The sequence below is a fragment of the Diadema setosum genome, chromosome 11 (genome assembly GCF_964275005.1).
Source record: "Diadema setosum chromosome 11, eeDiaSeto1, whole genome shotgun sequence".
Lineage (NCBI taxonomy): Eukaryota > Metazoa > Echinodermata > Echinoidea > Diadematoida > Diadematidae > Diadema > Diadema setosum.
The window spans coordinates 31,556,144-31,581,116 of NC_092695.1; the positions used below are offsets into that span (position 1 = coordinate 31,556,144).

The 24,973-nt window shown below is 38.1% G+C and overlaps 3 protein-coding genes across 3 annotated transcripts in view; 1 reads left to right on the forward strand and 2 right to left on the reverse strand.

The window, feature by feature from the left end:
- Positions 1–370: 370 nt before the first annotated feature.
- Positions 371–5,584, reverse strand: LOC140234673 (uncharacterized). The gene is made up of 4 exons (XM_072314707.1): positions 5,384–5,584; positions 4,467–4,592; positions 1,771–1,866; positions 371–464 (listed from the first exon to the last, which is right to left on the reverse strand). The coding sequence occupies exons 1-4, from the start codon at positions 5,538–5,540 to the stop codon at positions 448–450; spliced, it is 396 nt and encodes a 131-aa protein (XP_072170808.1). The 5' UTR covers positions 5,541–5,584; the 3' UTR covers positions 371–447.
- Positions 5,585–10,702: 5,118 nt separating this feature from the next.
- Positions 10,703–16,132, reverse strand: LOC140235429 (zinc finger protein 862-like). Its single transcript, XM_072315456.1, has 3 exons — positions 14,537–16,132; positions 14,031–14,183; positions 10,703–10,915 (listed from the first exon to the last, which is right to left on the reverse strand). The coding sequence occupies exons 1-3, from the start codon at positions 16,130–16,132 to the stop codon at positions 10,703–10,705; spliced, it is 1,962 nt and encodes a 653-aa protein (XP_072171557.1).
- An 8,203-nt stretch (positions 16,133–24,335) lies between these two features.
- LOC140234661 (tyrosine-protein kinase TXK-like) overlaps positions 24,336–24,973 on the forward strand; it is a 76,363-nt gene continuing 75,725 nt past the window's right edge. The window contains exon 1 of the mRNA XM_072314693.1: positions 24,336–24,898. Within this exon, the coding sequence (XP_072170794.1) occupies positions 24,737–24,898 (162 nt within the window). The 5' untranslated portion in view covers positions 24,336–24,736. The remainder of the gene's footprint in view (positions 24,899–24,973) is intronic.

The following is a 24,973-nucleotide window of genomic DNA, read 5'->3' on the forward strand; positions in this document are numbered from 1 at the left end:
TTCCCCGCGTTGTCCTACGTCCATCCCGTTTTGTCCACGGTTAGGATAGCCTCAAATCGGACTTCCGTGGCCGCCGGGAACATGGTGTAAACGTATAGCACGACGGTAAGTACTAAGTAATCCCTAAAATCGCTTTTGGTTCACGACTGATGCAAAGTGTACATGTAAATGGCGTGAGAATGACAACGCTTATAAATGTAACCGGATGATGCCACTACACTCAAAATGCAATGATAATCAAAAAGTTATAAATGATACGAGTATACTCCGACAAATATCACTGTTATCTCTTTTCTGAGAATGCTGGGAATAGTTCATCTTTGCCACCCGAGAGCAGTGGATGATCTCTCCGTCTCTCTCGAGGATTCTAGTTCGGTGAGAGTCCTGTGTTGTTGTTGTGGTTTTTAATCCTCCTCTAACATGCGTCTTCAGTTATATTTTGTTATGTCAGACATCGTATAAATCTGTGGGGAAAATCAGAAAACAAATATGTTGAATTAGTAATTGGTATAGATGCTCGAAACAGTATAACAAGAAAGAATTATTCATATCCACAAAACAATTAATCTGAATAAAAAATATAACCTGAAATATCAGATGTGAAAAAAAAAATCTACAAATAATGGCATGTTAAATATTCATTGCAGTGGTATCACATGGTGACAGTATAATAAATGATTGAATGATTTTGATTTACACGACTTACTTGATTTGTCTATTGTACACAAAACAATTTTCTACTTCTTGAAGTTTTATTTTCAGTGTTTTCCCAAATACAGTAATAGACATAATTTATCTTCCTGTAACTTTGCTGCTCTATGTTAATATGATAGATGAAGATAGTGTCTTTTTCGCGATCTTTAACTTGTTGTCTAAATCTTTGTTATTTTATAGATATTTCTTTTCTTTTTTTCTGGTCAAGCGAGAAGTGCATGTTTTTAACAGTCAAAGACATTAAGAGATTGGATGATTCCACCCCATACCGTGTCGTTAAACACAGTCACAAACTAATTGTAAATTCCCTGTTTTGAGAGTAAAAGTCAATGAATACAAGTACATTTATAAAAAAGGAATGGCTGTCGGGTTGGTTTTGACACTCCATCTGAGCATTACATTGCTCTTGCATCTACTCTTTGAATCACGTGACATTAAAGGGATTGTATAATAGTTTTGGTTGAGATCAGGCTGACTCCATCAAGTTTCTAACATTTTTATTTATTTATTTTTTTTTGTGTGTGTGAGATAATGAGAACCCTCCTATGAAATGTAAAAGAGCATGTTATTCCAAGAGGAATTCAATGTTTATTTGATGAAAATTGGTTTTTAAAATGGCTGAGCTATCCAAATCAAAGCAACCCCAAAGGTGGGACACACCTTTTCTTGGCATTGCTTTGTTTAACTTTGTTTTTAGACATCTCAGCCATTTCGCAGCTGATTTTCATCAAAGAAACTTAGAATATCTCTAGAACGGTATGGTCGATCTGTAATCTTTCAAAAGTGGTTTCTTAGCATTTCGCAAAAAAAAAAAAGTTAAAAGTTAAAGTCCTCATCTTCACCAATACCATTCCTTTAAGCATCAACATTGAAGTATATTGACATATTAATTTTAGTAGTTGTGTCGAAATAGTCCCTCATAGAAATTGGTTCAATTTATATGAAAGATCAAGACATTTCATCTAGATTTACATCGAATGCAGCCAAGCAACATCTGTACCTATAGTACTTTTCATAATGACAAAATATACAAACGAACGACAAACAATGTATTACCGTCAAAACAAATTCCATCGTCAGTGAATTTGTTCGTGAAGCAGGGAATATAGCGACCCTTGTATTGAGGTCGTGGTGGTTTTCTGGTTGTGGCAACTGAAACAAGAACGAAAATGTAAAAAAAAAAATCGTTAAAGTTGTATTCATTTCTCAAAGTAGATTCTGCTTTAAAAATGTGCACGTCACAAAGGCGTATCACAATAATTATGTTTTATGATTGGTAACACCCCCCCCCCCACCGCTGCAACTTTTCCTGATGCATTACAAAACAATGGATATAAATCAATTACATTCTGAATTTATATTCATACAATGAAATCAAATTGCTGAAAGTGCAATGCCACTCCGTGTCCAAGTTGACATTAATATATATAGCATAAACTAAAATAAACAAAGCGGAAGAAGTTTGATTAGACTCGGAAACAGAATAAGAAAGCTATGAGAGTTGCGAGTTTTTATGTTCATAGCAAATGAGTGGTGATGTCGCTGGAAACCACATCTCCAAAGTAGAACAGGATATTTCTCGCAAGAGTCTCAAGATTCTCACACTGATCTTTAAAAACGCGAAATTTCTACAACTGAAATAAACCACGAAAGTGTGATTTATGTCCTGCACATCATAAGTTATCATTATTAAATTGCTTTAACCTTCTAACAATGATTTGTATTGCTAATTTCGCAGTGCTGCCGAAATATCGACCATATCAATTACATTTCGTCAATCAAGCTGTAAATGAGGGTCGTGAGGTGGTGATACAATTTACCACCACTTCCCCTGTATATATATATACTTTGTATTTGCTTTATATATTATCATATCTAACTTTGATTAAACCGTTTTCCATTCTCTATTTTGTTTGAGTTAACTTATATCATGGATGTCAACTTCAGCGTCAAGTGGTGCACTTAAGATTTCACATTCAAGTATTTTTCATAAAATGTATACTTTCGACGCCTGGGGAACCAACAGGACGAAAAAGACCAGATAAACAAGACATGAAACAACATCCTTGTCAATAAACATGTGGGAAATTAAAATGAATCACCAATAAATTTAGATATCGTTATGATTCGTCATCTGCAGGAGATTTGAATGCACTGAATGTTTAAAAAATGCAGAGACGGAGTTGCAATGCTTAAAGAGGAAATCCAGCCCTCAAAAATTAGTTAGTCTGATAAAAAAAGGGCAAAATCTTACGAGTTCAACGGTAAAAATTTGACTGAAATTGGATGAAAAATAAGGAAGGTATGAAATTTTGAAGTTTGCTAATTTCTGCAAAACATTTTGTACAGTGGATATGAATATGCAAATGAGTGAGCTGACCCTGTCATAACCTCACAATTTTCAATTTTTGTGATCGTGTATAAAAAAATGATGAAAATTCAATGTTTCTGTCATTGAAGTCTGAAACATGATATTATTCCTGGTTCAATAACTTCAGAATAGCAATCAGTTAGACATACCAGGATTTGAGCCTCTGGCATAATCGCGTTTAACAAAACAAAACAAAACAACAACAACAACAACAACAACAAAACAAAACAAAACGGGAAATTTCAAATTTTTCTGTTCAAACTATATGGCAAGTTGTGAGGAAATGACATGTTCACTTTGCCATTTGCATATTCATATTAACCGTTCAAGAACTGTTTCCTGAAAAATTAGCAAAACTTCAAAATGTCATAACTTCCTTATTTTTCACCAGATTTCGATCAAAATTTTACCGTTGAACTCGTAATACTTTGCTCTTTCTTATCAGAATAACTTATATTTGGACTGAATTTCCCCTTTAAAGTCTATAGAATTTAGCAGGAAAAAAAAACAACCAAAAAGCAAACAAAGCCTGAACCGATATCTTGACTAAGTATATTTGACGACTCACATTCAGAACGGGATTCTTTTATAATTATTAAGTATTATAGATATAGGGTCTTTTCTTTCATTTTTGATCGAGCATAACTTTAGGCATCACAATCTTAATCTATTAAAGGCATTTTCTTCACAATAGCAATTATGAAATAAATATTGGGTATCTATTGATGACGATATAGATTGCATGACTGAACTTAGCAGGATCCAATGAATGATGTAAAAAGATGGAGATAAACCATGCATTCTATCTTTAATATTCAATTTGATATTGAAAACACTTCCCGTGTAAACATTATTGTGGTTAATAATCGGTCAGTTGGTCGTCAAGTATTTCTCGCCTCTGTTTCCATGGAGACAAAAGAGTGATACAAGTATCAAATAGAGTCCAGCAACTGATCTCGAGTATACCACGAACAGAAAATATATTGATATTATAAAAAGATATTATAATCACGAAGTGTATAGTATGTGGGTTTTTCTGATGTTTTTATTTACTGTCGACTTAGAGATTCAAATAGGATAAGATAATATTATGTGATACAATCGCAATATCGACATACAATTTAGCACTGAGCATTTTAAACACACATACACACGCACGCACGCACAGTGACACACCACTTTATTCAGCTTGCGCAGAAAATAAAATGAAGAGGACAATTCTGTATTTCTTTCTCCCTTTCACGTTCTCTTCTGAGTCTTCTCTCTGATAATGCGGTTTCTTCTTCCATAGATATTTCCTTTTCACAATCTCCTCCCTCACTGCATGCCGTCTTGATTTTACATACAGTAATTATGAAAGATCTTATAGTAATTTACATGCCTGTTTCACAAAAGAGTCCAATCCATTCTGGTGTGCAGAAACATCTGTAGTACACCAAGCTGCTGAACTTTTCATAACACGTACCGCCGTTCTGGCATGGATTCGAGTCGCAGGGGTGTTCTGGGACTGGGGAACCCGATGGTTGGAGATAGAAAAAAAAAAGATAGATAGATAGATAGATAGATAGATAGATAGATAGATAGATAGATAGATAGATAGATAGAGTGAAAGAAAGGCAGTGGGAGAAGGAATCGAGATTGATACAGATATTTTAAAGGAAGAAAAGAAACAAAACAAATAGAACGTACAGAAGGGGTATCAAAATATTATGCAACACAGACACGTCTATATGGAAACAAAAGACGTAAAAATATGCCAATACGTGTACCAAAATCTCTTTGGCCATAATACACATAAGTTTGGGTGGTTTTTCGTGATTTCCATCAGAGAGATGTAAACGAAGGCATTGAAAAAGTGTACATGATGTAATGATGAAACTCTGCAACATCTACTCGCCTCGTTGAATAGACCGCCTCTATCTTTCACCTCGTGCGAAATCTTGTTCCATCGCACTCGTGACCATTCACTATTATAAGCGAAAGCATCCTGCCAATATGCATGAGCCTGGAAATATAATTTCGTTGCAGAGTGTTGCTGTATGATGATCTCTTATCAAGTTTGCCTCTCGCTTACAACATTGATAAAACAAATAGCAGTAAATTGTGCTGCCACCTCAAATATGTGTTAACCCTTATCCTCTGACCAAGTTATCAATCCTGGATGGCCTATGTGTGTGCACCACACGTGAACTTCAAACCCCTCTACGTCTAAATATTTTGATAACTTTTCATCGTAGGAAGATGTACGTAAAAATCACTCATTTGCGTTAAAGTCTTTTTCTTGTTTAATTAAGTTACCCCCGCAAGTCTTTTCATCTTCTTCTATTTCTTCTTCGACCGGACACATGTCTGTCAGATCAGCGATGTCGTTGTCTTCATTCACGGCATCAACGCAGTCGATGACGCTGACAATACCGCACCACAGGATGGCGCATGTCAACACTGTTATCCGCATCTTTCGATGGTATATACCACGGCGCCTCGTTTCCAGTCCTGATGTTCTTGTGTGAAAATGCGGGCAGGCTGACCTGCAAATCAAGATTATCTTCCTATTATGAATCAAAGGACACGAATATTCATCATCGCAAACTTCTGTGACATGATACAGGAAGAAAAATAAAAAACACCTTCACATATTTTTTTCTTTCTAATGATATTCTTTAAATGCTCTGTATGCTCTGAATACTAGTATGCAATACTACAGTAGTATTCCGGAGTCCAACAATCTGTATTGCCTTGTTTCAGAACATAGTTTGAAAAGTACCCCCCCCCCCAAAAAAAAAAAAAAAAATAGTAGTAAGAGGTATTCAGCGCTTAAAGAAATCGATGGCTTAAACAAATTTCTGATAACCGAATTATCTTTGGCGATTGTCATTAAAGGGGCTGTACAGTACTGGTTGAGGTGGGGATTCATGTTTTTTACATTCCTAAGTGAGATAATGAGAAACCTCTTATGAAATATGAAAGAGCATATTGTAATTTTAAGAAGGATTCAACGTTTATTTGGGGAAAATTGGTTTTCAAATGGCTGAGATATCCAAATAAGTGATAATAATAAAAGACTACAGGCCCCCTCTATTAGGATCTCTTTGTTTCACCTTGTTTTTGGATATCTCGGCCACTTCAAAACTGATTTTCATCAAATAAACTTTTGATACCCCTTAGAATTGCATGTTCTTTGACATCTCATAGAGTGGTTTCTGAATATCTCGCAAAACGTTAAAAGCTAAATCCTCACCTCGACCAGAACTGCGCACACCCTTTCAGACGCAAAGATATGCAAACAATCATATCATAGGCATAGCGGAAAAGATATTATGAAAGAACCACATAGACAAACACAGACATAATGGAACAAGTGCAATATGAGCCGAACATAAATCATTAATTTTTGTTCTCCTCTGATACCATTATACACAGGAACTCTTTCTTCTCTCGAACCACAAGGACATGGAATAGCCTTTCTCAAAGTGTAATCTCTCAAGTTAAATGGACATTCCAGACGATTTTCATAATTTCACATCATGTAGTACATAAATCGACAACTCCCTGTATAGAATTGTGGAATTTATTGTGGTTCTTGAGCAGAGAAACAATACTTTGAAAAACCTTAAACAAATTACACTGAACAAGGATGATGACATAGAAGGTTCACATATTTCAGAAATGATAGCAGTGTAATTCCATAACAATACCGCTTGCTTGCGAGTTCAAATCGCAAGCCAAGGCGGTATTGTCTATGGAATCTAACACTGCCTATCTTTTCCCCCCCATGAATCTTATGTGAACCTTCTCATGTCATCATCCTTGTTCATTGCAATTTGTTCTATTTTTTGAAAATATTCTTATTCTTCATCTCAGTTATCACAAATTCTGAAACTCTGTCCTCAGTATAACTAATTTATAGTTGTACAAATGTAAAAATATGAGAATCACCCGGAGGTCTCCTTTAAGAACTCAGCCACCTTTAAGACTGCTGCTTCAAAATATGTTTTCCCAAAATGAGCCCACTCTTTGCCGCCACCTCCAGTTTAAACTCCGCTTGGGGTCTTTTGAAGGAGCACTACCAAGTACCAAGTACCATTCCACACAGTCCACCAACCGTGATACCGGCTGACGAATGGCGCCCACAGATGGGGGCTCGAGGGATCGGCAGCCAGGTGAACAGATGGATGTGAATAATTAACTTATTGAACCAAATGATAACTTTTTCCCCTATTCGTCTTCGACAGTATAAATTCGATAAATCATAACAAAATATACAATTGGACACAACTATGAAACAATGAAACATGATCACTACTTACTGCAAACCTGGTTCCGGTGTGATCGAGGGTTGTCTTTGGCTGCCGATGACCTCACAGAATGTACACTCCCCTTAGCTTTCTCTTTCGATTATGTTAATAGGTGGCGACAATTTTGACTATCCCTCGGGTTCTTGGTATACTGTCTATGATCATTAATTTTGATATAGCCACGGCATAATAAAATAATGTGCAATATAGTATACAAGCGTCTCTCCTGCAGTATACTGGTAGGTCCGGCTGATTGAGATTGTACACGTGTATGTGTTGGTGAAAAGAGAGTGGTCCTCATGCATGTGCAACCAACAGAAAACAGACTGGCGAAGCAAAAGTGAAGGCTCTGATTTCTCTGAAGCGTATCATATTGTGCTCCCACTTCGTTGAAAAAAAAAAAGAAAATCAGCCCTCGGGCTCACGGTTCAGTAAATCACTATACGCAAAGCTTCTTTCAGCCAAGCAACCAAACTGGCCAGGGTTTTAGGAAATAACAAAGGAAAGCTGACATGGTCGGAGACGATACGCACTAACAGACAAAACGATAAACCGTGTGGTTTAGGGAATAAGTGTGGTCGTGTGGCTATAGGGCCCATTCAACGTCGCAGCTAAACTCGACATAGGATATCCATAATTCCACTGATCCATAGTATGTTAATCCTGTCTCAACCAATCAGTTTGTAACAAGTGTCGATCACCGGAAGCTGAAGAATAGCCGAAGAGCCCCTTAGTTTTCAGTTCTGTCATGACCGTGTTGAAGCTCGCTTGAAAGAGTCTATCCCTATCACTGCCTATAATTGTCCTTGTAACGTGTCTGTAGATATATTTTCCGTCTTTCTCTCCACCCTTCTCTCTTAATGCCTGTCTATTTACTTCTATTATCACGTCAGCATGTTAATTATAATTGTATACTCTTTGACTCTCAAGGCAGAGAATCCCCTCCCTCTATGCCCTCACTCCCTCTCTCTTCTCTCTCCCTCTCTCCCTCTCTCTCCTACTGCCCCCCCCCCCAACCCCAATAGTAATTTTGTATTTTTGCTGGTACTTCTTTCCGGGAAGGGAAGCCACATCGTATTCAAGTGGCGTTAAAGGTTGTAGTTATGAAATAATCGAAAAAAACATGATTTTTGTAATTTTTTTTTTTTTTAGACCAAACTATGTGATGACATCCTCGCCACTGCTGTCTACGTTTGCGGAGAAAACAACATTCTAAGGTTTACAGTTCCATAAATCTCTTCTTTGTATGAAACTTGTATCATTCTGTTCTACTGATTTTAGTCTATCACTATACAAACATGGCAACAACTTTAATGTTTATGAAACTGCTCTTTAAACTGTACTGAAACTGGTTAATGTACAACAATTTTTGTTCTTTTTTTTATTCCATTCTAAGGCATCCTATCTACTATAAACCTGGAAATACAAATACAAAAAACAAACAAACAAACAAGAAAACGTCTTCAGATTCTAATCGGATACCAATGATGATTATTGTTCATTTGCCCACAGGCTTTTATTCGGTCAATATAGACATTATATAGCTATGCAGAAGATTTGTATTGTATCACGATCGTTTCTAGAGGACAGTCCAACTCGCTGAACGTTTTTCAATGAACTGAATGCGTTGACTTGATATATTTGGGAAAGGATCTTTGACACATACTTGACACACAACTGAAAGGAGAGTGAAATGAGGAAAATGCAACAATATTAGTAGCACACATCAGCGAAGTTTGAGGAAAATCGGGCAACGCGCTTAGAAGTTATTGAATTTGTTCAGTTTTGGTGCGGCCATAGCTGGATGAAAAAGACTATGATAACACTTTGATATTATAAAGAAATGCAACATATTTTCACTTTCCGATAGCAAATATATCAGTATTGACTTACACCTTTCAGAAAGCAATGGAATGACTGCTAATAATATATACTATGTCAGTAGGACCTATACGTAATGATAATCGAGGGACTGCAATATTGTGTACTTTTCTTAAAAATGAAATTTTCTTGGAATTATCTCAGATTTTCTTGAAATAGTTGTCCATCGTGGCATCACAGTAGATCCTCCAATCCACTGATGGCTGTCCAGTCACTTAAAGGACTCATATTTTGTAAACAGATGGATGATCCGCTTTTCGTCAAACTTTGCTGATGTGTCCTAATAATTCCATGCATTCACTCAATTCACTTGATTATTTGGGTTTCATTCCGCTTTATTCACATTACGTGTAATCCATATGCTTGGACACAATGGACATAATGGAATTTCGTATTTTCATCATCTTAATCATAAGTAGGCCTATACTTTGATAAACAGGGTTGGTTTTGTGTCTCTTCCCCCCCCCCCCCCCTCCTCCTCAATTGTAAGGTATCTTTGTATTGTATGTATCTTTGCGTATGTTAGAGAGTGTGTATTTGAATAGTTAAAAGCAAAAAAAGAAAAAGAAAAAAAAAGACATATACAGTATCCATGTTAATAGTAACCTTTTGTTTTTAATACACGTTTCCCGCGTACGAGTAATAGGAAGTGCAATGACATCAATAGGGGCGGATCCAGGAATTCTGTAAAGGGGGGCGTGACTAATATTTCTGGTGCCACTTCCGGGCTTCATTTCATTTTTTTTTCTTTTATTTCTTTTGTTTTTAACGAAAAATAAGGGGGACGTGCGCCGGCTGCGCCCCCCTCTGGATCCGTCACTGCATCAATGATGACAATAATGGGTAAGACATTGACCCTGGATCTCGTTTGCAAGACAAAAACCTCCTTCACTACGATGTCACAGTGCTCTTACATCGAATTTACATTTTACCATACATTTATAGAAATCACAGAAACACACAGAAACACAAACGCACACAAACAGCCAATCTCAATTAAAAAAAAGAAAAAAAAAATGTTTTGTTAGGGAAAGTCATGGATTTTCTTTTCCATGAATTTGTGACTGCCATCTACGTCCAGTTTAGACTACCGCCACCTACGTGATTTCATTTCGCTGCTGCTTGAATTGCATCGACAGACACGCAAAAATTAACGATCCAGCCGAGCAGCAGATATCTATATATCCACACGGGTAAATTTCTTCCGGTTTCTGCGAAATGTACACACAATTGCTCTCACCGCGATCAGTCCTCATTCGGAACACGGAAATGACTGGAAATAAGCGGTAATCTACATTATGATGATAATTTCTGCAGCGTATCATCACAGGTAAGTTGCTTGTCCGATATCGTTGTATGCCTGATTTCGTATTTTTGGTGTTATCCCAATGTTGGACTCTAAAATAACTATTTTTCATGGTCAGGTATTGTGGTATAGATTTCAAGCGGGATTGGTTATTGCAGCGAGTTTCATGCCTGGAACTCCGGCGAGGAGTTTGCGTACTGTCCGCTGGCACGTAACTGGTGCTGGTGAGGAATAATACACGTTGCATTGCGTTGTGCACTGCATGCATGCACGGCACTGCACCACATTGCCGGCTGCTGTTGGCACATCAGCTCTCTCTTTTGGTTTGGCGCCCTTGCGTGGAACTGTCTGCAACAAGATTCACATGCACCTTCACACTGCAATTGACATTATATTTGGGGTCTGGGAGGGAGCAAACCCCACATAAAGAAAAAGATTAAAGACACATAGGAACCTAAAGTTTACACCTTGTTTGAGGCAGCAGTGAACAGATTATGAATTATTCAGTTGTCTATAAAACTACTAACTATAAATAACTTGACTAGGCAGTCACGACTCATCAGTGCTCATACTAGAACGAATCGATAGACTAGACTGGTAAGGTAAGGGCTCTTAGATCATTAGAGCTTTCTACTTCTCATTTTTGAGTTCACATAAAATGTTTGCACGTTAGATTTCATCCAATGAATGAGCACGTGATGAGTATGGGTTAGGATTAACTAGAATCTAGGCTGATTTACAATACAATTATATATACATAATTACATGTAATATGTCTTACTTTAGGGTAAGACTCCGATTGGGTGTAGACCCTAGTTTAAGGAGTTTTGAAATGTGTTACTGTTATTTTAGGGCAGAAGTTTTTCCCACCCTTCATCATCATACTTCATGTACTGTATTATACGCCAAATATTTCGCGAGGTTTTTATTTTTGTAAATTTCGCGAGTCAGGTGCTATTCGCAAAATCAAAGACACGTGTACGCAAAAATATTGACTCTGATCCCGATGTGAATGTGTGTTACGCGTGTGAACTTCTCCATTTAGTACAGGACTCCACGATCGTGAATTTAACCAATCGAGAAATTGTCTTGAATTCTTGATTCGCGAAAATTTAGACTCGCGAAATATATGGCATATACAGTATCATAGATGAATGAATCTGCCTCTACAACTTTTTTACAAGGGTCTTCGGCCTCGGTGGCCTACATTGTTAAATATGTGTCGCAGGTCATACTGTCAGCCCTCAACTCTGCCCCTAGTACAAGGGCCACCAAACTACAGGCAGATTTACTGGTATACTAATCAACGTCATTGCTCATTATTTCTCAGATAATAATAATAATAATTAATAATTAATAATAATAATAATAATTGTTTTGGATAGAAACTCCAAATTTTATTGTCCAAGAAAGGAAATTCTTTTTGCCCAATTGATCGTGGGCCCGGCAGCCACTGAGCAGCGCCAGATCGACGTTGCTCTAACCTTTTCAACTGTTGAACGGCAAACAAGGTAGCAGCAACTCCCATCTTTTAACGTCTTTTGGTATGACGCGGCCGGGGTTTGAACCCACGACCTCCCGATTGTGAGGGCAGCCGCTCTACTCACTGAGCCAACACATCGGTCCAATGTACTAGATTACATAGCATAGCATAGCATTCAATTTCCTGAGATGGGGTAAGTCTATAGATACATTACTATTATATCAGGCTTGGCAACCACTGCCAAGCTTTTCTTGTACTCATTTATAAAGCACATCTTCGACTCTTGATATTTGCTATTAAGTGTGTGTTATCTGTTAATAATGTGTATTCTACAGAAGTGTGCCATATACACCACTTCAATATCTGATTTCGACATCTGTACGACTTGTGACACATTCAATGTAGCAGGAAATTTTGCATGGATATGAACTTTATTTTTCATTCATCCTTTCTCCAGGATTACATGGAAACCACACCTATTTTGATTAAATTCTTATGACACAAGTTCAAGTTTGAATTCTATTTTCTACATCTACGGTAAATTCCCTTCATATATCGGTACTGTAAGTTGACTACATATGGTAATCCTTGAGACAGAGCTTTAGTGGGTATTCATAAACTATGTCGCTTCTAAATTCAACTGCATCGAACCCATCATAGAAAATAGAAGTACTGCCAGATATCATTTATTACTAACTTCTCAATGTAGTAGATGTACTATTGTAATAAAATGTATAGCATTGGTCACTGCTACTCAGAAATTTTGTGTGTAATCAGGGTTGTCCCTAAGTCCAAGAACAGCAGGATAATTAACTGGAATAGGCAGCACCAAAGTCAGCAGGGGTCTGGGGGCCGCTAGGCCCCCAGCGGGGTCAAGGGGCAGCGGCCCTTGTGGGGGGTGCAGGGGGGCAAAGCCCCCCTGAAGCTACAGGGTTTTTGTGTTTTTCGGTGGGCTGGAAATGATTCTAGCAGTGCAAATTTTACTAAATGACCGCATATTCTGAGCCTTTTATTTTATTTCATTTTTTTTTTGTGGGGGGGGGGGGTAAATGTTCATATTTTTGGTTAGTAAGCTTTGGAAAGATGCAGGTTATACAATTACATTTAGGTTTATAAGCTGACTGTGATTGTTTATCATTAATAAAATGAGTTGAAATGTGCTATACAGATAGGTAGCCCATTTTATTTAATGTTAAAGTCATCAAGGGTGGAATGATAATGACTTTGACATCTAATTAAAATGAGCTGCCATCTTATGCAAATTGTAAACTGTACATGCACTACATTCACTCTGGTTTCTTGCATTTGTGATCGTTTTTATACTTAACTTGTCAGAGTAACAACTATAAGTCTGATAAGTTCACAAATCCAGTAACTTGGATGTGTTCATAACAGTAATCTTACATGTACATGTCAAAACAGTAAAATTTGAATGAGTTGAGAATCACAATAAATGTGATGAAATCATGAGAGTTCAGTAACTTGAGATGGCTTTTACAGAGTGTTTTCTTTCACTGGAGTTCCTGATGAAGTGTGTGTGGTAAACCTCTTATTTGTCATATGCAGTGTGACATGTGATGTTGAGTTTTAAAAAAATTATTATTAAAAATCTGTTACAGGAATATAACATTTCCGACCTTAACACTTCATAATTCTGTCACTATTTGTTGCTCTCTTTAAGCTGACAATGACACAATAACATTAAATCCCTGATATGGTTTAACAAGCTTTCCATTTTGCTATCTCTTCAATAAATTTCTTTTGCTCTCATCTTGTGAATTAACATCAGGAAAAGGCAATTCCATAATTGTGCATGATACACATGATCAATGGAATTTCACAATGAAGTAAAGCTACCATTTAACTTACTGTGAGTGGAGTGTATTTGACAGATAATTCAGACTAGAAATCGCAGTCATCAGAATCTGAATCGTAATCAGATCCACAAGAATCACTCTCTGGCAAATCAAGTGCCCTGACTGTGGAGTTAACTTGTTCAGCAATATCAAGCTGATCTCTGGAATTTCCTCCTTGGACACTTTCTGCCTGTCCTAAGTGAATGTCTGCCTGGGTTTCGACTACGAGTGCTTCACAGTCATCAGCCATGCTGTCATTTGGATCATCTGTTTGTACCTGGAGTTTGTATATTCAAAAATAAAATAAATACAATTGAATGCCTTATTCTCTCAAATGTGTATTTTCTGTTCAGTATTTTGACCAGGGAAACTACTGAAAGGTAAGTAAATGTTAACTCTCCTATTCAAGACTTCTTACATTATGATAATTGAAAGTAAATTTAAAATATCAGCCTTATAATGTACAAAATAGATTTGGATGACACTGCATAAATAAATTATGTACCTGAACATTTGATTGATTCCTTGCAAATGAAATTTTGAAGTAAATTTCTTGAAAATAGATCATTTCAGAAATGAGAATGAAGTGCCGTAATAATGAATTATAAACCAAAACAAATGTCTGAGTACCTGGGCATCAACAGTGACCATGAGAGGAGTTGGGGAAGCACATCTTTTCTTGGGATTAGGAAGTCTTCTTCTTTTCGGGCCCTGGGTCTTCCATCTTCTCACTGCCTTCTTGATGATGTCTGCAGCTTCAGGAGAATCAGTGGCAGGTCCATTTATGCTGATATGCATCAAGGCCTCGAGCATGTCATTACCAAGTCGACTCCTGAGCCGTGTCTTGATTCTTTTCATTGCACTCACACCACGCTCTGGCCAAGCATTTGATACTGGTAACGTGGCACATACTTGCGCTATGTAGAACAGTTTGGGGTACACATGTGCGTATGTTTGTTTCATCTTCATTATTCTACCAAGTACCCATTCGGTGGGTGACTTGGCTGTTCTCAATTCAGTTCTGTTCTGCCATTGCAGCATCTCATACTTGAAATTGCACCACTCGGCATCAAGTTTTCTTCTAGAATCTGTACAATCTGGGAAGAAGTGCTTTCCAAGGATTTTGATCTCAGCTCTACCATAACTCAAATCCTCAGAGCAAGACATGGGGTCAAAGATGGAGAAGCTCTGTAGGACCGGTAATGCTTCTTTAAACCGGTGGTCGAGGTTCTCTTCAAGTGCAGAAACATACTTCTGGAGCATCGATGAAACCTCATTGTACTGGTGTTCGGTTGGGTGAAGTTCACATGTCGACAGCCGACCATCTTCTGCTAAGTCCTTTCTCATGTCTGCTAGCACACGTCCCGAATCAAGGACCTCTCTCAAAGCAGCTTTCGCTGCTGACAATGCAGGCCCTATTCTTGCATAGTTGACAGTCCCATACTGAAAGATCTTGCTCAATGTTGATAGAATTGGTAGAACTTCCTTCAAGATGTGAATTGCCCCAAGGAATTTGGCTGTTTTCATCTTCTTCAAGAGTCCAGTCGCTACTGCATCCTTCTCAGCGAAATGATTCAGAGAAAGCAGCAAAGGAGCGAAGTCATGGAAAACACCCTGCACCGAATGATCTAGCGATAACCATCTTGTTCTGCATGCCTTGCGGATTTTGCGCACAACAAGTTTCTTGGCTTCACCCATCAGAGTCGGTGTAACAGCAGCTTTATACTCCAGTTGGGTCTTCATGAACTGCGCTGTTCTCTTCGGAGAATTCTCGTAGAATTTCCACAGTTGGCGCAGGATTGTCTCAACAACTGGCAGATAGTTTGTTTCATCAGTGGATCTGGTACAAGCCAGTGATAGTCTGTGGCAAATGCAGTGTACAGATATCATTTCCTTGTTTTCCTGTTTGATTAATGCTGCCAATCCGCCAGTTGCTCCAGTCATAACTGCGGCACCATCCGTGACTAATCCCATGAAATCAGCCACATCTAAGTCACATTTATCAAGCTCTTTCATTAGCTTTGTGAAGAGGACTTTAGCATTTGCACCTTCACTATCGGGATCCTCCAGGACATTTGTTACAGAGAGGAAGTCTACTTGTGTTGATGCAGTCTCCTGATTCACATAGCTCACAAAGGTGACCATCTGTTCAATAACAGCAATGTCTGTCGTATCATCAACCAAAACACCATACATTCCAGCCTCTGCAACTCTGGTTACTACCATCTCCTTAATTGTCTCACCTAGACATATGAACAATTCACGTACCGATCTTTGTGAAGTGTGGTGGAACGATTTCATATTCAGTCCTACTACCTGAAGAAAGCTTATCAGTGGAATTATCTTCCGGTTGGCAATCTCTTCCTTAGCTAAAAAATAGCAGGAAGAAAATGCATTGAAAAGTACAGTATCCACATTCTCTTTCTGTTCCACATATTCATGGTGAAAGACGGACACCCTGCTAATCAACTCAGACGTTACGGCCGATCGGTGTTGCTTGCTGGCAGCATGGTCCTGCAGTGCTTCCCTGCGAAATCTAGTTGCAGCATCTTTATTGAAGATTTTGCTCTTGTTTCTGTCATTCTGGGAATTGTGTTTCCTGCATAATACACAGTACATTCCATGTTCTTGTTCACTGTAGACAAGCCAATAAATGCCAGTTTCAGAGCAAAATGTTACCTTGTCTGATATCCAGTTGTGGTTGAACTTATATTTCAAAGAACGCTGACTGTTCACTTCCTCTTGGCTTATTGATGAACACTTTTTACAGTGATAAAAGCTGTGAATCTTCTGTTTCTCAAAACTGAAGTGTTCTCCTATTGTGCTAAGCATAACATTCTCTTCTACATGAGCTACATGTTGGCGGCCCTTGTTTCCTTTATCACTACAACCACTTGAGCTTGGCACAGTTTCTTCTACATGTGGTCCATGCTGGTGGCTTACATTCCTTTCATCACTACAAGCCTGCAAGCTGTCCACTGAGGGAGAGTCTTGATGATCATTTCTGTCCGGAATTGGTAGGGAAGAATCTTTATTGACCCCTGAAATGGGAACAGCTGGGGACTCTTGATCACCCTTCTTGGAACTTGGCACAGGTGTACCATCTGTTTGGAAAGAAAAAAAATATTGATATCATAAATCAAATGTATACACAATTTATGCTAAATTTAGTTAAGTTGTATTTAAACCGACGAGGAACTAATGCCTACAAGCCTTGCTTCTTTAGTTCCTCTTCTCTCATGTTCTTTTGAAAGCTTGTACTTGTTACTTTGTTCATAATTTTGTAAATGATATACATGTACATATTCTCATTTTATTATTATGTCATTATTTGATGAAGCTTTGTTATTGCCTATGATTTTTGTATATATTTATCATGAGAAATAAAATACTCAAGAAAGAAAGCTGTGTGTGTATACGTGCCAATACTGTACACTCGAGTAGTAGTACTCGGTACTACACGCAGTAGAAGACAAGTGTCCTCGATTTGGATCAGTTCCATTGCTTGGAAGGGGTAAATTGGTCATTCCTCCTGAGCGCACCTTGCACATTGTGCTGTACGAGTACTCAAGTTAGCACGGATTTCTCTATTCATCGCAAACATCGCCACTACAAGAGTGGGAGCTGCCCAAGCCGCAAAGTGAGGGTTTCAGCTAGCAGCGCGCCCGGCTGTTTGCCAGCCATCCATGCACCAGTAGGGTGCGCGCGCGGGCTCGGCCACCGGCGGCTAGCGAGGAAGGACGTACGGCCCCAATACGCGTCCGTCATCACAGTAGATACTACCACGGAGCTTCAATACTACTAGCACGATAAATCGTCGATGCTCAGATCAAGAAGTCTGAACTCAGTAGCATGGACGTACGTAGCTTTTGCAGTGCGTGCGCAGTGCAAGCGTGCATTCTAGTACTAAGTATCAGCATGATCATCGACAGCATACAGTAGGCGTAGACAGCTAGAGAATAGAGTGTAAATAGTGTACGTAGTAGCGATTCCAATTTATGAGTAGGGCCTACCGAATTTTGATTATTAGTACTATAGTATACTAGTTTCTTTAGATTGTTTTGAAGTTCCTAATATATTGGGAGACTTTTGAAAGAAATCCCGAGTGACAGGGTGCTAGGATAGTACTAGTACTGTTTGTTTTACAACTTAATCGCGCACTAGGTCTACTAAATTGATTTAGGTTGCTCAGTAGACCCAGTCATTGGGTGATGTCCGGACAGGTTGTGGGACCGGACGCGTACTGTAAAGTTCGTCTGGTTTGACAATGACGCGCCTACATAAACAGTTGTATGTCAGTGAGGAAGCTGCGCGTAAATGCGTATTCAAAGTAGAATAAGCAAGTCAGTACGCGAGAGTCTTAAGTGTCCGGACACCCAACCCCCCATCCTATACACTGCACACGTACAACGTAGTATAGCTGTACAATACAAGTCAGCGAACCGTACTGTAGTGTACTGCATTGTATCGGATCTCCGCATCTAGTATTACTAGAACCTAGTACTAGTAGACCTATGTGTATGCAGACCAAAAATTTTGGCTCTCACCGAAATTAAAATGCACGCGAAAATTCCTCGTTTTACAGTACTTACCAGAGCATTTCGTTTTGGGGGCCGGGGCAAAATATGCTTGTAGTGTTGCCTGGGACTGACGTTTCCTTGGCCTTTTCCCCTCCATCTCATCGCGATAGGTGCTATAGGTGGCTAGGCTGGGCTCGCGATCGCGGTACGTATACAATACGTACTAGTACGGTAATTCTCTACACAGTACGGAGGCTAGCTACGTGTGTAAGCTCGCGCGCGCGCGTCAAACGTTTGTTCGACGTTCTGTAGCTAGCTGTGTACTGCATGCATGCACCATATAGACTATAAATACTGCAGTGATCGCGTGACGGAGCGCGGAGCACCGATGGCGAGATCGAGAACTAGCTGCGAGCTACTGTAGTTGTCGACCGTCTCGTCGATCACCGATCACCGCCGTGTTTATGTGGCCATATCGCATGCATGCTTGACAACAGAAAACAGACAATTCACAAGTAAGGTGGTGCAATAAAAGCCAATTTAAAATAACACTGGCAGCTGATTCGATAGCCGGCAACAACTGAATGAATAGACGGGTAAAATACCCGGTACCCGGCTTTTATGGACAACCCTGGTGTAATACTAATACAGTTTGTGGTACTGATGACCTGGTACCGTGATTGAATGGCAACTGCAACTGCCACAAGACATTTTGTAGGGTAGACTTTTAGTCACAACATTTTATGAACGTACCACCAGTAATAAAGAGGTTTCTTGAAACTTTGATATGTAGATTCAGGGAATGCAGAATGAATTGTGAAACTGGTGACAGTTTTTGAAGATCCAGACAATCTATCCTTACATCAATTTTGAAAACAAAAAAATTGGGTAAATACCACTCGACACCTTCTGTAAAAAGCTGCCGTCACACTGCATAAAACTATGCGTAGCAATAGCATGCTTCCTGATAACTTTTGGGAGTTTGCGCACTCGATCACATCATAGATAAACACTATGTGTAGTTTCAGTGATGATAGGAAACTACCCGTATCTTTGATCTCACACAGAAAAAAAAAAAAATGTGTACGCACAACAGCATACAAAAGAATGTACAATGTGCATAAACAACATTAATGGATCACTTTTGGAGTCACTAACTTCTCAACGTTTCAAATGCATGTGGTCACACTGCACAAAACTACGCCTAGTTTTGTGAGAAGCACTTCCCGAGTGCTTCCCGAGTGCATGCAGGAAGTTTCGCTGATAACTTCTTGAGAAGTTTGTGGTCACACTGCCCTTACTATGCAGAGCAAAATAACACTAACAAGTAGTGAAAATACACATAGTTTTGCATAGTATGACCACACCTATTGAGAAATCTGTGTAATAGTTGTCTTAGTAGTAGAAATAAATAGATTAATACATACTTGCCAACTCTACCGCATTTGGCGGTAGACTACCGCTTTTGAAAGATTTCATTAGCATTCAAGCTAGCGCTGCTCGCATAGGCATCCTGGATTCTACCGCTTTCTCAAATGAAAATGTTGGCAAGTATGTTAATATGGAAAAAAAAAGTATCAGAAGAACTTCATGCCAATAAATCTTCTATACAGCATTAAAATGACACTTGACCTTATGCTGCACTCATCCAGAAAACATTGAGACATACATCAATGATACATTCTCATTAATGTTCCAAGGCAATGTTACTTTTCATTTAGAAAGTAAAGATTATTTGAAAAGAAAAAGATTTTGAAATTTGTGATATCTGGCAGTACTTCTATTTTCTATGATGGGTTCGATGCAGTTGAATTTAGAAGCGACATAGTTTATGAATACCCACTAAAGCTCTGTCTCAAGGATTACCATATGTAGTCAACTTACAGTACCGGTATATGAAGGGAATTTACCGTAGATGTAGAAAATAGAATTCAAACTTGAACTTGTGTCATAAGAATTTAATCAAAATAGGTGTGGTTTCCGTGTAATCCTGGAGAAAGGATGAATGAAAAATAAAGTTCATATCCATGCAAAATTTCCTGCTACCTTGAATGTGTCACAAGTCGTACAGATGTCGAAATCAAATATTAAAGTGGTGTATATGGCACACTTCTGTAGAATACACATTATTAACGGATAACACACACTTAATAGCAAATATTGATATGAAGTTTCATAATGCAATTACCAATCTGCAAAGCCATTCATTATGCTCTCTCTTTCGATGTGGTATGCATGTAGTCGACATACATTTGTACACACTATGTCCTGTGTGTAAACACACATATATAAACCCACAGAAGATTTGAGCGGAAATCTCTTTTCTTTGAATATTTTTTAAATTCATATTTTTTTATTTTTAAAGATTCCCCATGTCGGGATGCACCTTTCACACAAGTGCGCCATATGCACAACACAGAATTTTACGATATATCATACACTCAAACACGCACACACACACACACATTCAATCACACAAACACGTGTCACAAAAACGCTCATGCACATACATGTAGTTCACATGAAATTGTAGAAAGATACTTTCCATTTTACTATACTTTTAAATTCAGCTTCCCTGATCAATTCTTGTTTTACAAATTTCCCTCAAGATAGATGCGACATGTACGTTTAAAGTTGGATAGTGTTGAGGCTGACCTAATTCTCAATGGCAAATTATTCCATTCTCTAATACAAACATATACGAATGAATTTTGGGCAGTTTGAGTTCTTGCAAAGGGTTGATGAATGAGATTACTTTTACGCGTATTATAAGCATGAACGGTAGAATTTAACACAAATGCATCCTTCATGAAAGATTTCAGATCACCTTGTGTCTTAAACATAAAAATCAAGCAACTCAAGATAACAGATTTTTCAAATGGCAAAATATGAAGTTGAATAAATAATGGCAAACTTGGACTTCTATAGTTTGAATTTGTAATATACCTTACAGCTTTTTTCTGAAGAACAATCAACTTATCTATATGAGTCTTATAAGTATTTCCCCAAGCTACATTACAGTACATTAAATGAGGCATAACTATGGCATTATACAGAGTAATTAAGGTTTCTTTTGGTAAATAGAGACGTAACTTGGATAAGATACCAACACTACGAGAAACTTTAGTACAGACGTAACTGACGTGGTCTTTCCATGATAAATATTCATCGACTATAACGCCTAGGAATCGCACACTATGGCTTCGTTCAATCTGGTTACCGCCTATTACCAGTGGAACAATATCATTTTGGATTCTTTCCCCTCTTAATCTAAATACAACATATTGAGATTTACTAGTATTCAATAATAGTTTATTACAACAAAACCATTCAAATATATTACCAATTTCATCATTTACAGAATTTATTAAGGGTAACAATTAGTTGTGATGAGCAAGTAAGCAAGTGTCGTCTGCAAAAAGCGAATAAGTAAACAAGCTAGATGAATTGATAATGTCATTAATATAAATAAGGAACAATAAAGGGCCTGGGACTGAGCCCTGTGGAACACCACATGTTACTTGCCTCGACTGTGATTTAACTCCATTTACTGTTACATATTGCTGTTTATTTTGCAAGTAATCTTTAAACCAAGCTAAAGCTACCCCACGCATACCATAATGCTCAAGCTTACACAGGAGTATCGAATGGTCAATAGTATCAAAAGCCTTTGACAAATCTAAAAATATACCAATACAATACCTGCCACTATCAATAGCATTAATGACGGTATTCACTAAATTCAAGACACCCATGCTCGTGGAACATTTTTTCCGAAAACCAAATTGTTGTGGAATCAAAACACTATATGATTGAAGATAATCATCCAATCTTTTATACACAATTTTTTCAAGGATCTTTGAGAAAATGGGCAACAAAGCAATTGGTCTATAATTTTCTATACATTTGTTATCATTCTTTTTAAATACAGGGATTACATTTGCTAATTTCAATTTTTGTGGAACAATTCCTTGTGAAAGAGACTTGTTGAAAATATCACACAAGGGATCAGCAATTGACTGTATACAACTCTTTACAACCATTGGAGATACATCATCTGACCCACATGATTTTGATGGGTTTAGGGCAGTAGCAAATTTTATAATTTCATGAACAGATGTTGGAGTAAAATACAATGATGAGGAGTGACTTTGCACAGATAAGTATTCTAGAAATGAACTTTTGGCAGCAGGTATATCATTGGTTATCTTTGAGGGCAAATCAATAAAATATTTATTAAAATATTCAGCTTTATGTAAATCTGACTGAAGTGTAATGCCGTTATGGTACATTTCACTCGGAATTAATGGTTTCTTCCCTCTCCCTAATAATTCATTTATGTGATACCATGTCTTCTTAATATCATATAAATAAATGGTTAAAAAGTGCAGGAGTAGTGAAATGATAGCATTTTCACTCATGTAATGTACATAATACAAGCTTTAAAAAGCCCTTTTCTTTTCTTTTTTTCCCCACAAGCATGAAAGGACTTGTCCTCTGCGAGAAAACATGAGGAAGTCAGAAGATGATTTAGCTCGTACTCAGAACGGGGTAGAACTTGATTTGGTGTTTTGTGTTAGGATAAATGCTGTACAATTTGAATTGAAAGTTAAAGAGAGGGTCACTAGCTCTAATTGGAATCTGTGCTGCAGCTGACCAGCTAATGCCAGGATTATTCGTAGACGGGAGCTGGGGGAATGAGTGGCCCTTCTACCTACAATGAGGCCTCAGCATGTCAGTGACTCGCTCTCACTTTATTGTATAAGCTTTTGCCTGTTGCAGAGGCTTTTCACCAGGCCAACACAGTCGACAGCACTTACAATATGTGGCATTTGAGTGCCTACATGCAGCAGTGGGAAATATATGTAGCATCATGTACATATTGTATGTTCCTAGGTTGAAAAAAAATGAGAAAACAAAACATCTTTCTGTGAATGATGAAAAGTTTTGTTTGTTTGTTTGTTTGTTTTCTTCTTCTTCTTCTCCTTCTTCTTCTTCTCCTACTTCTTCTTCTTCCTCTTTCAAATTGTGATTTTAAGTTTGGGAGACTGCCATTATTTCCACTGATGAATCTTCACTCAAAATCCTCTTCTTTGTAGAAGATTTCCTGATTATACACCCCCCCCCCCAAAAAAAAAGGAAAAAGCATGACTACATAGTGTACATGTAGGCACATGTATTTGATATAATGGAAACTAGAAATTGAGTGAAATAGAAAGGAGTAGTGTACAAAAAACCTGTAAAATGGGCACTATGTCCTGATATATCCTTGATATATTGTTTATGTTTATTGGTGAGCTGTTATGAAGAGAAATGGAATAGAACTAAAAAAAAAATACATTTCAAAATAAATTCCACGCATGCTTTCACTACAGCATTAAGTGACCTTGCAACAATGTACTTGCCCTTCATACTGTGTGTGCTGAGTAATGTTGGTGATGATACAATGTACTTTGCTTCAAAAACATTCTTCAGTATTCCAAGTGCACCAGTTTGTTACATTGGATAGGACATCATATTTCACTCTGATTTGCCAGGTCTGAAAGAGCTAGAAATGAAACAGAATAACAAATATTTGAAAAGTTTGATAACCCATCGAAAGGATACATTACAGATTTATTCCATAATTGAGTTCAACGTCCCGTGCAAAGAAATTTTAAACTACAACTTTGTATGTAACAGCAGATTACTTGAATAATATGTGAACTCTTATGCTTTACTTTTGAATTACCTGGTATTAAATAGTAATGTGAAAACCTAACCTAAAATGCACGCTATGCATTTGAATGAGTTTTGAATCATGTGCACTTCTGACAGTTTTGTTTGCTTAATGACAGTGAATGACAATCCTTTCCTTTGTTGTCTGTATCTTTTGTTTTGCAGCAGCATTCACCCACGTTTTGCCATTTGTATGGAGCTCTTTGTTTACTTTCGTGCCAAACCTATCAGCCATTACACATTGGGACCCATTTGCTGAACATTTGTATTGTGCCTGCCACAGCCATGCATGGAAGCAAAGTGGGCTAAGTGTGGACCAGGTCATCTAGTGAACCAGATATCGAAATAACTTCAGAATTGTGCCACAGCTCTCCCAGCCACGGCAGGGGAAGATAGCATGTGATTTGTGGAGTTTAACAACAAGATGGCGTCTGTGAAAATAGTGCAAAGGACTATGAACCTGGCAATGTAGTTGTCAGCAGAGCGAGGTAGCAGACAATAGCACTGTCAACGTAGGACTAACCACTGGACAACTGAGTCGGCCTATAAATTGACTTCTCTCTCTCGTAAGTTCCAGTGATCTTCAATTCAGATGTGCGCAATGTCGTATGGCCCAAGCAATGATGGCGAGCTTCGCGTGGCCTTCATGCCCAAGAGGTCACAGAATAAAAGGGCTATGACCAAGACGAACTTTAAAACCAGGTGGTTTGCTCTCACATCGACACATCTACTGTATTATGAAGGCACAGGGGAGGTATGTATTCACATTTCTTGACTTTTAATGCAAGAAACCCATACAGAAAGCCCTCTGTAGAATTTTGCCAATTCT

What these genes read in the sequence shown, in the direction of transcription:
- LOC140234673 (XM_072314707.1), bottom strand. Translation starts at nt 5,540, where the DNA reads ATGCGGATAACAGTGTTGACATGCGCCATCCTGTGGTGCGGTATTGTC. An exon ending in AGATGAAAAGACTTGCGGGG is followed by an intron (nt 4,593 to 5,383) that starts GTAACTTAATTA and finishes CGGGTTCCCCAG; the next exon opens with TCCCAGAACACCCCTGCGAC. An exon ending in TGGACTCTTTTGTGAAACAG is followed by an intron (nt 1,867 to 4,466) that starts GCATGTAAATTA and finishes TTCTTGTTTCAG; the next exon opens with TTGCCACAACCAGAAAACCA.
- LOC140235429 (XM_072315456.1), bottom strand. Translation starts at nt 16,132, where the DNA reads ATGGTAGTAACCAGAGTTGCAGAGGCTGGAATGTATGGTGTTTTGGTT. An exon ending in TGGTCACTGTTGATGCCCAG is followed by an intron (nt 14,184 to 14,536) that starts GTACTCAGACAT and finishes TACAAACTCCAG; the next exon opens with GTACAAACAGATGATCCAAA. An exon ending in CTGAACAAGTTAACTCCACA is followed by an intron (nt 10,916 to 14,030) that starts GTCAGGGCACTT and finishes ATCTTGTTGCAG; the next exon opens with ACAGTTCCACGCAAGGGCGC.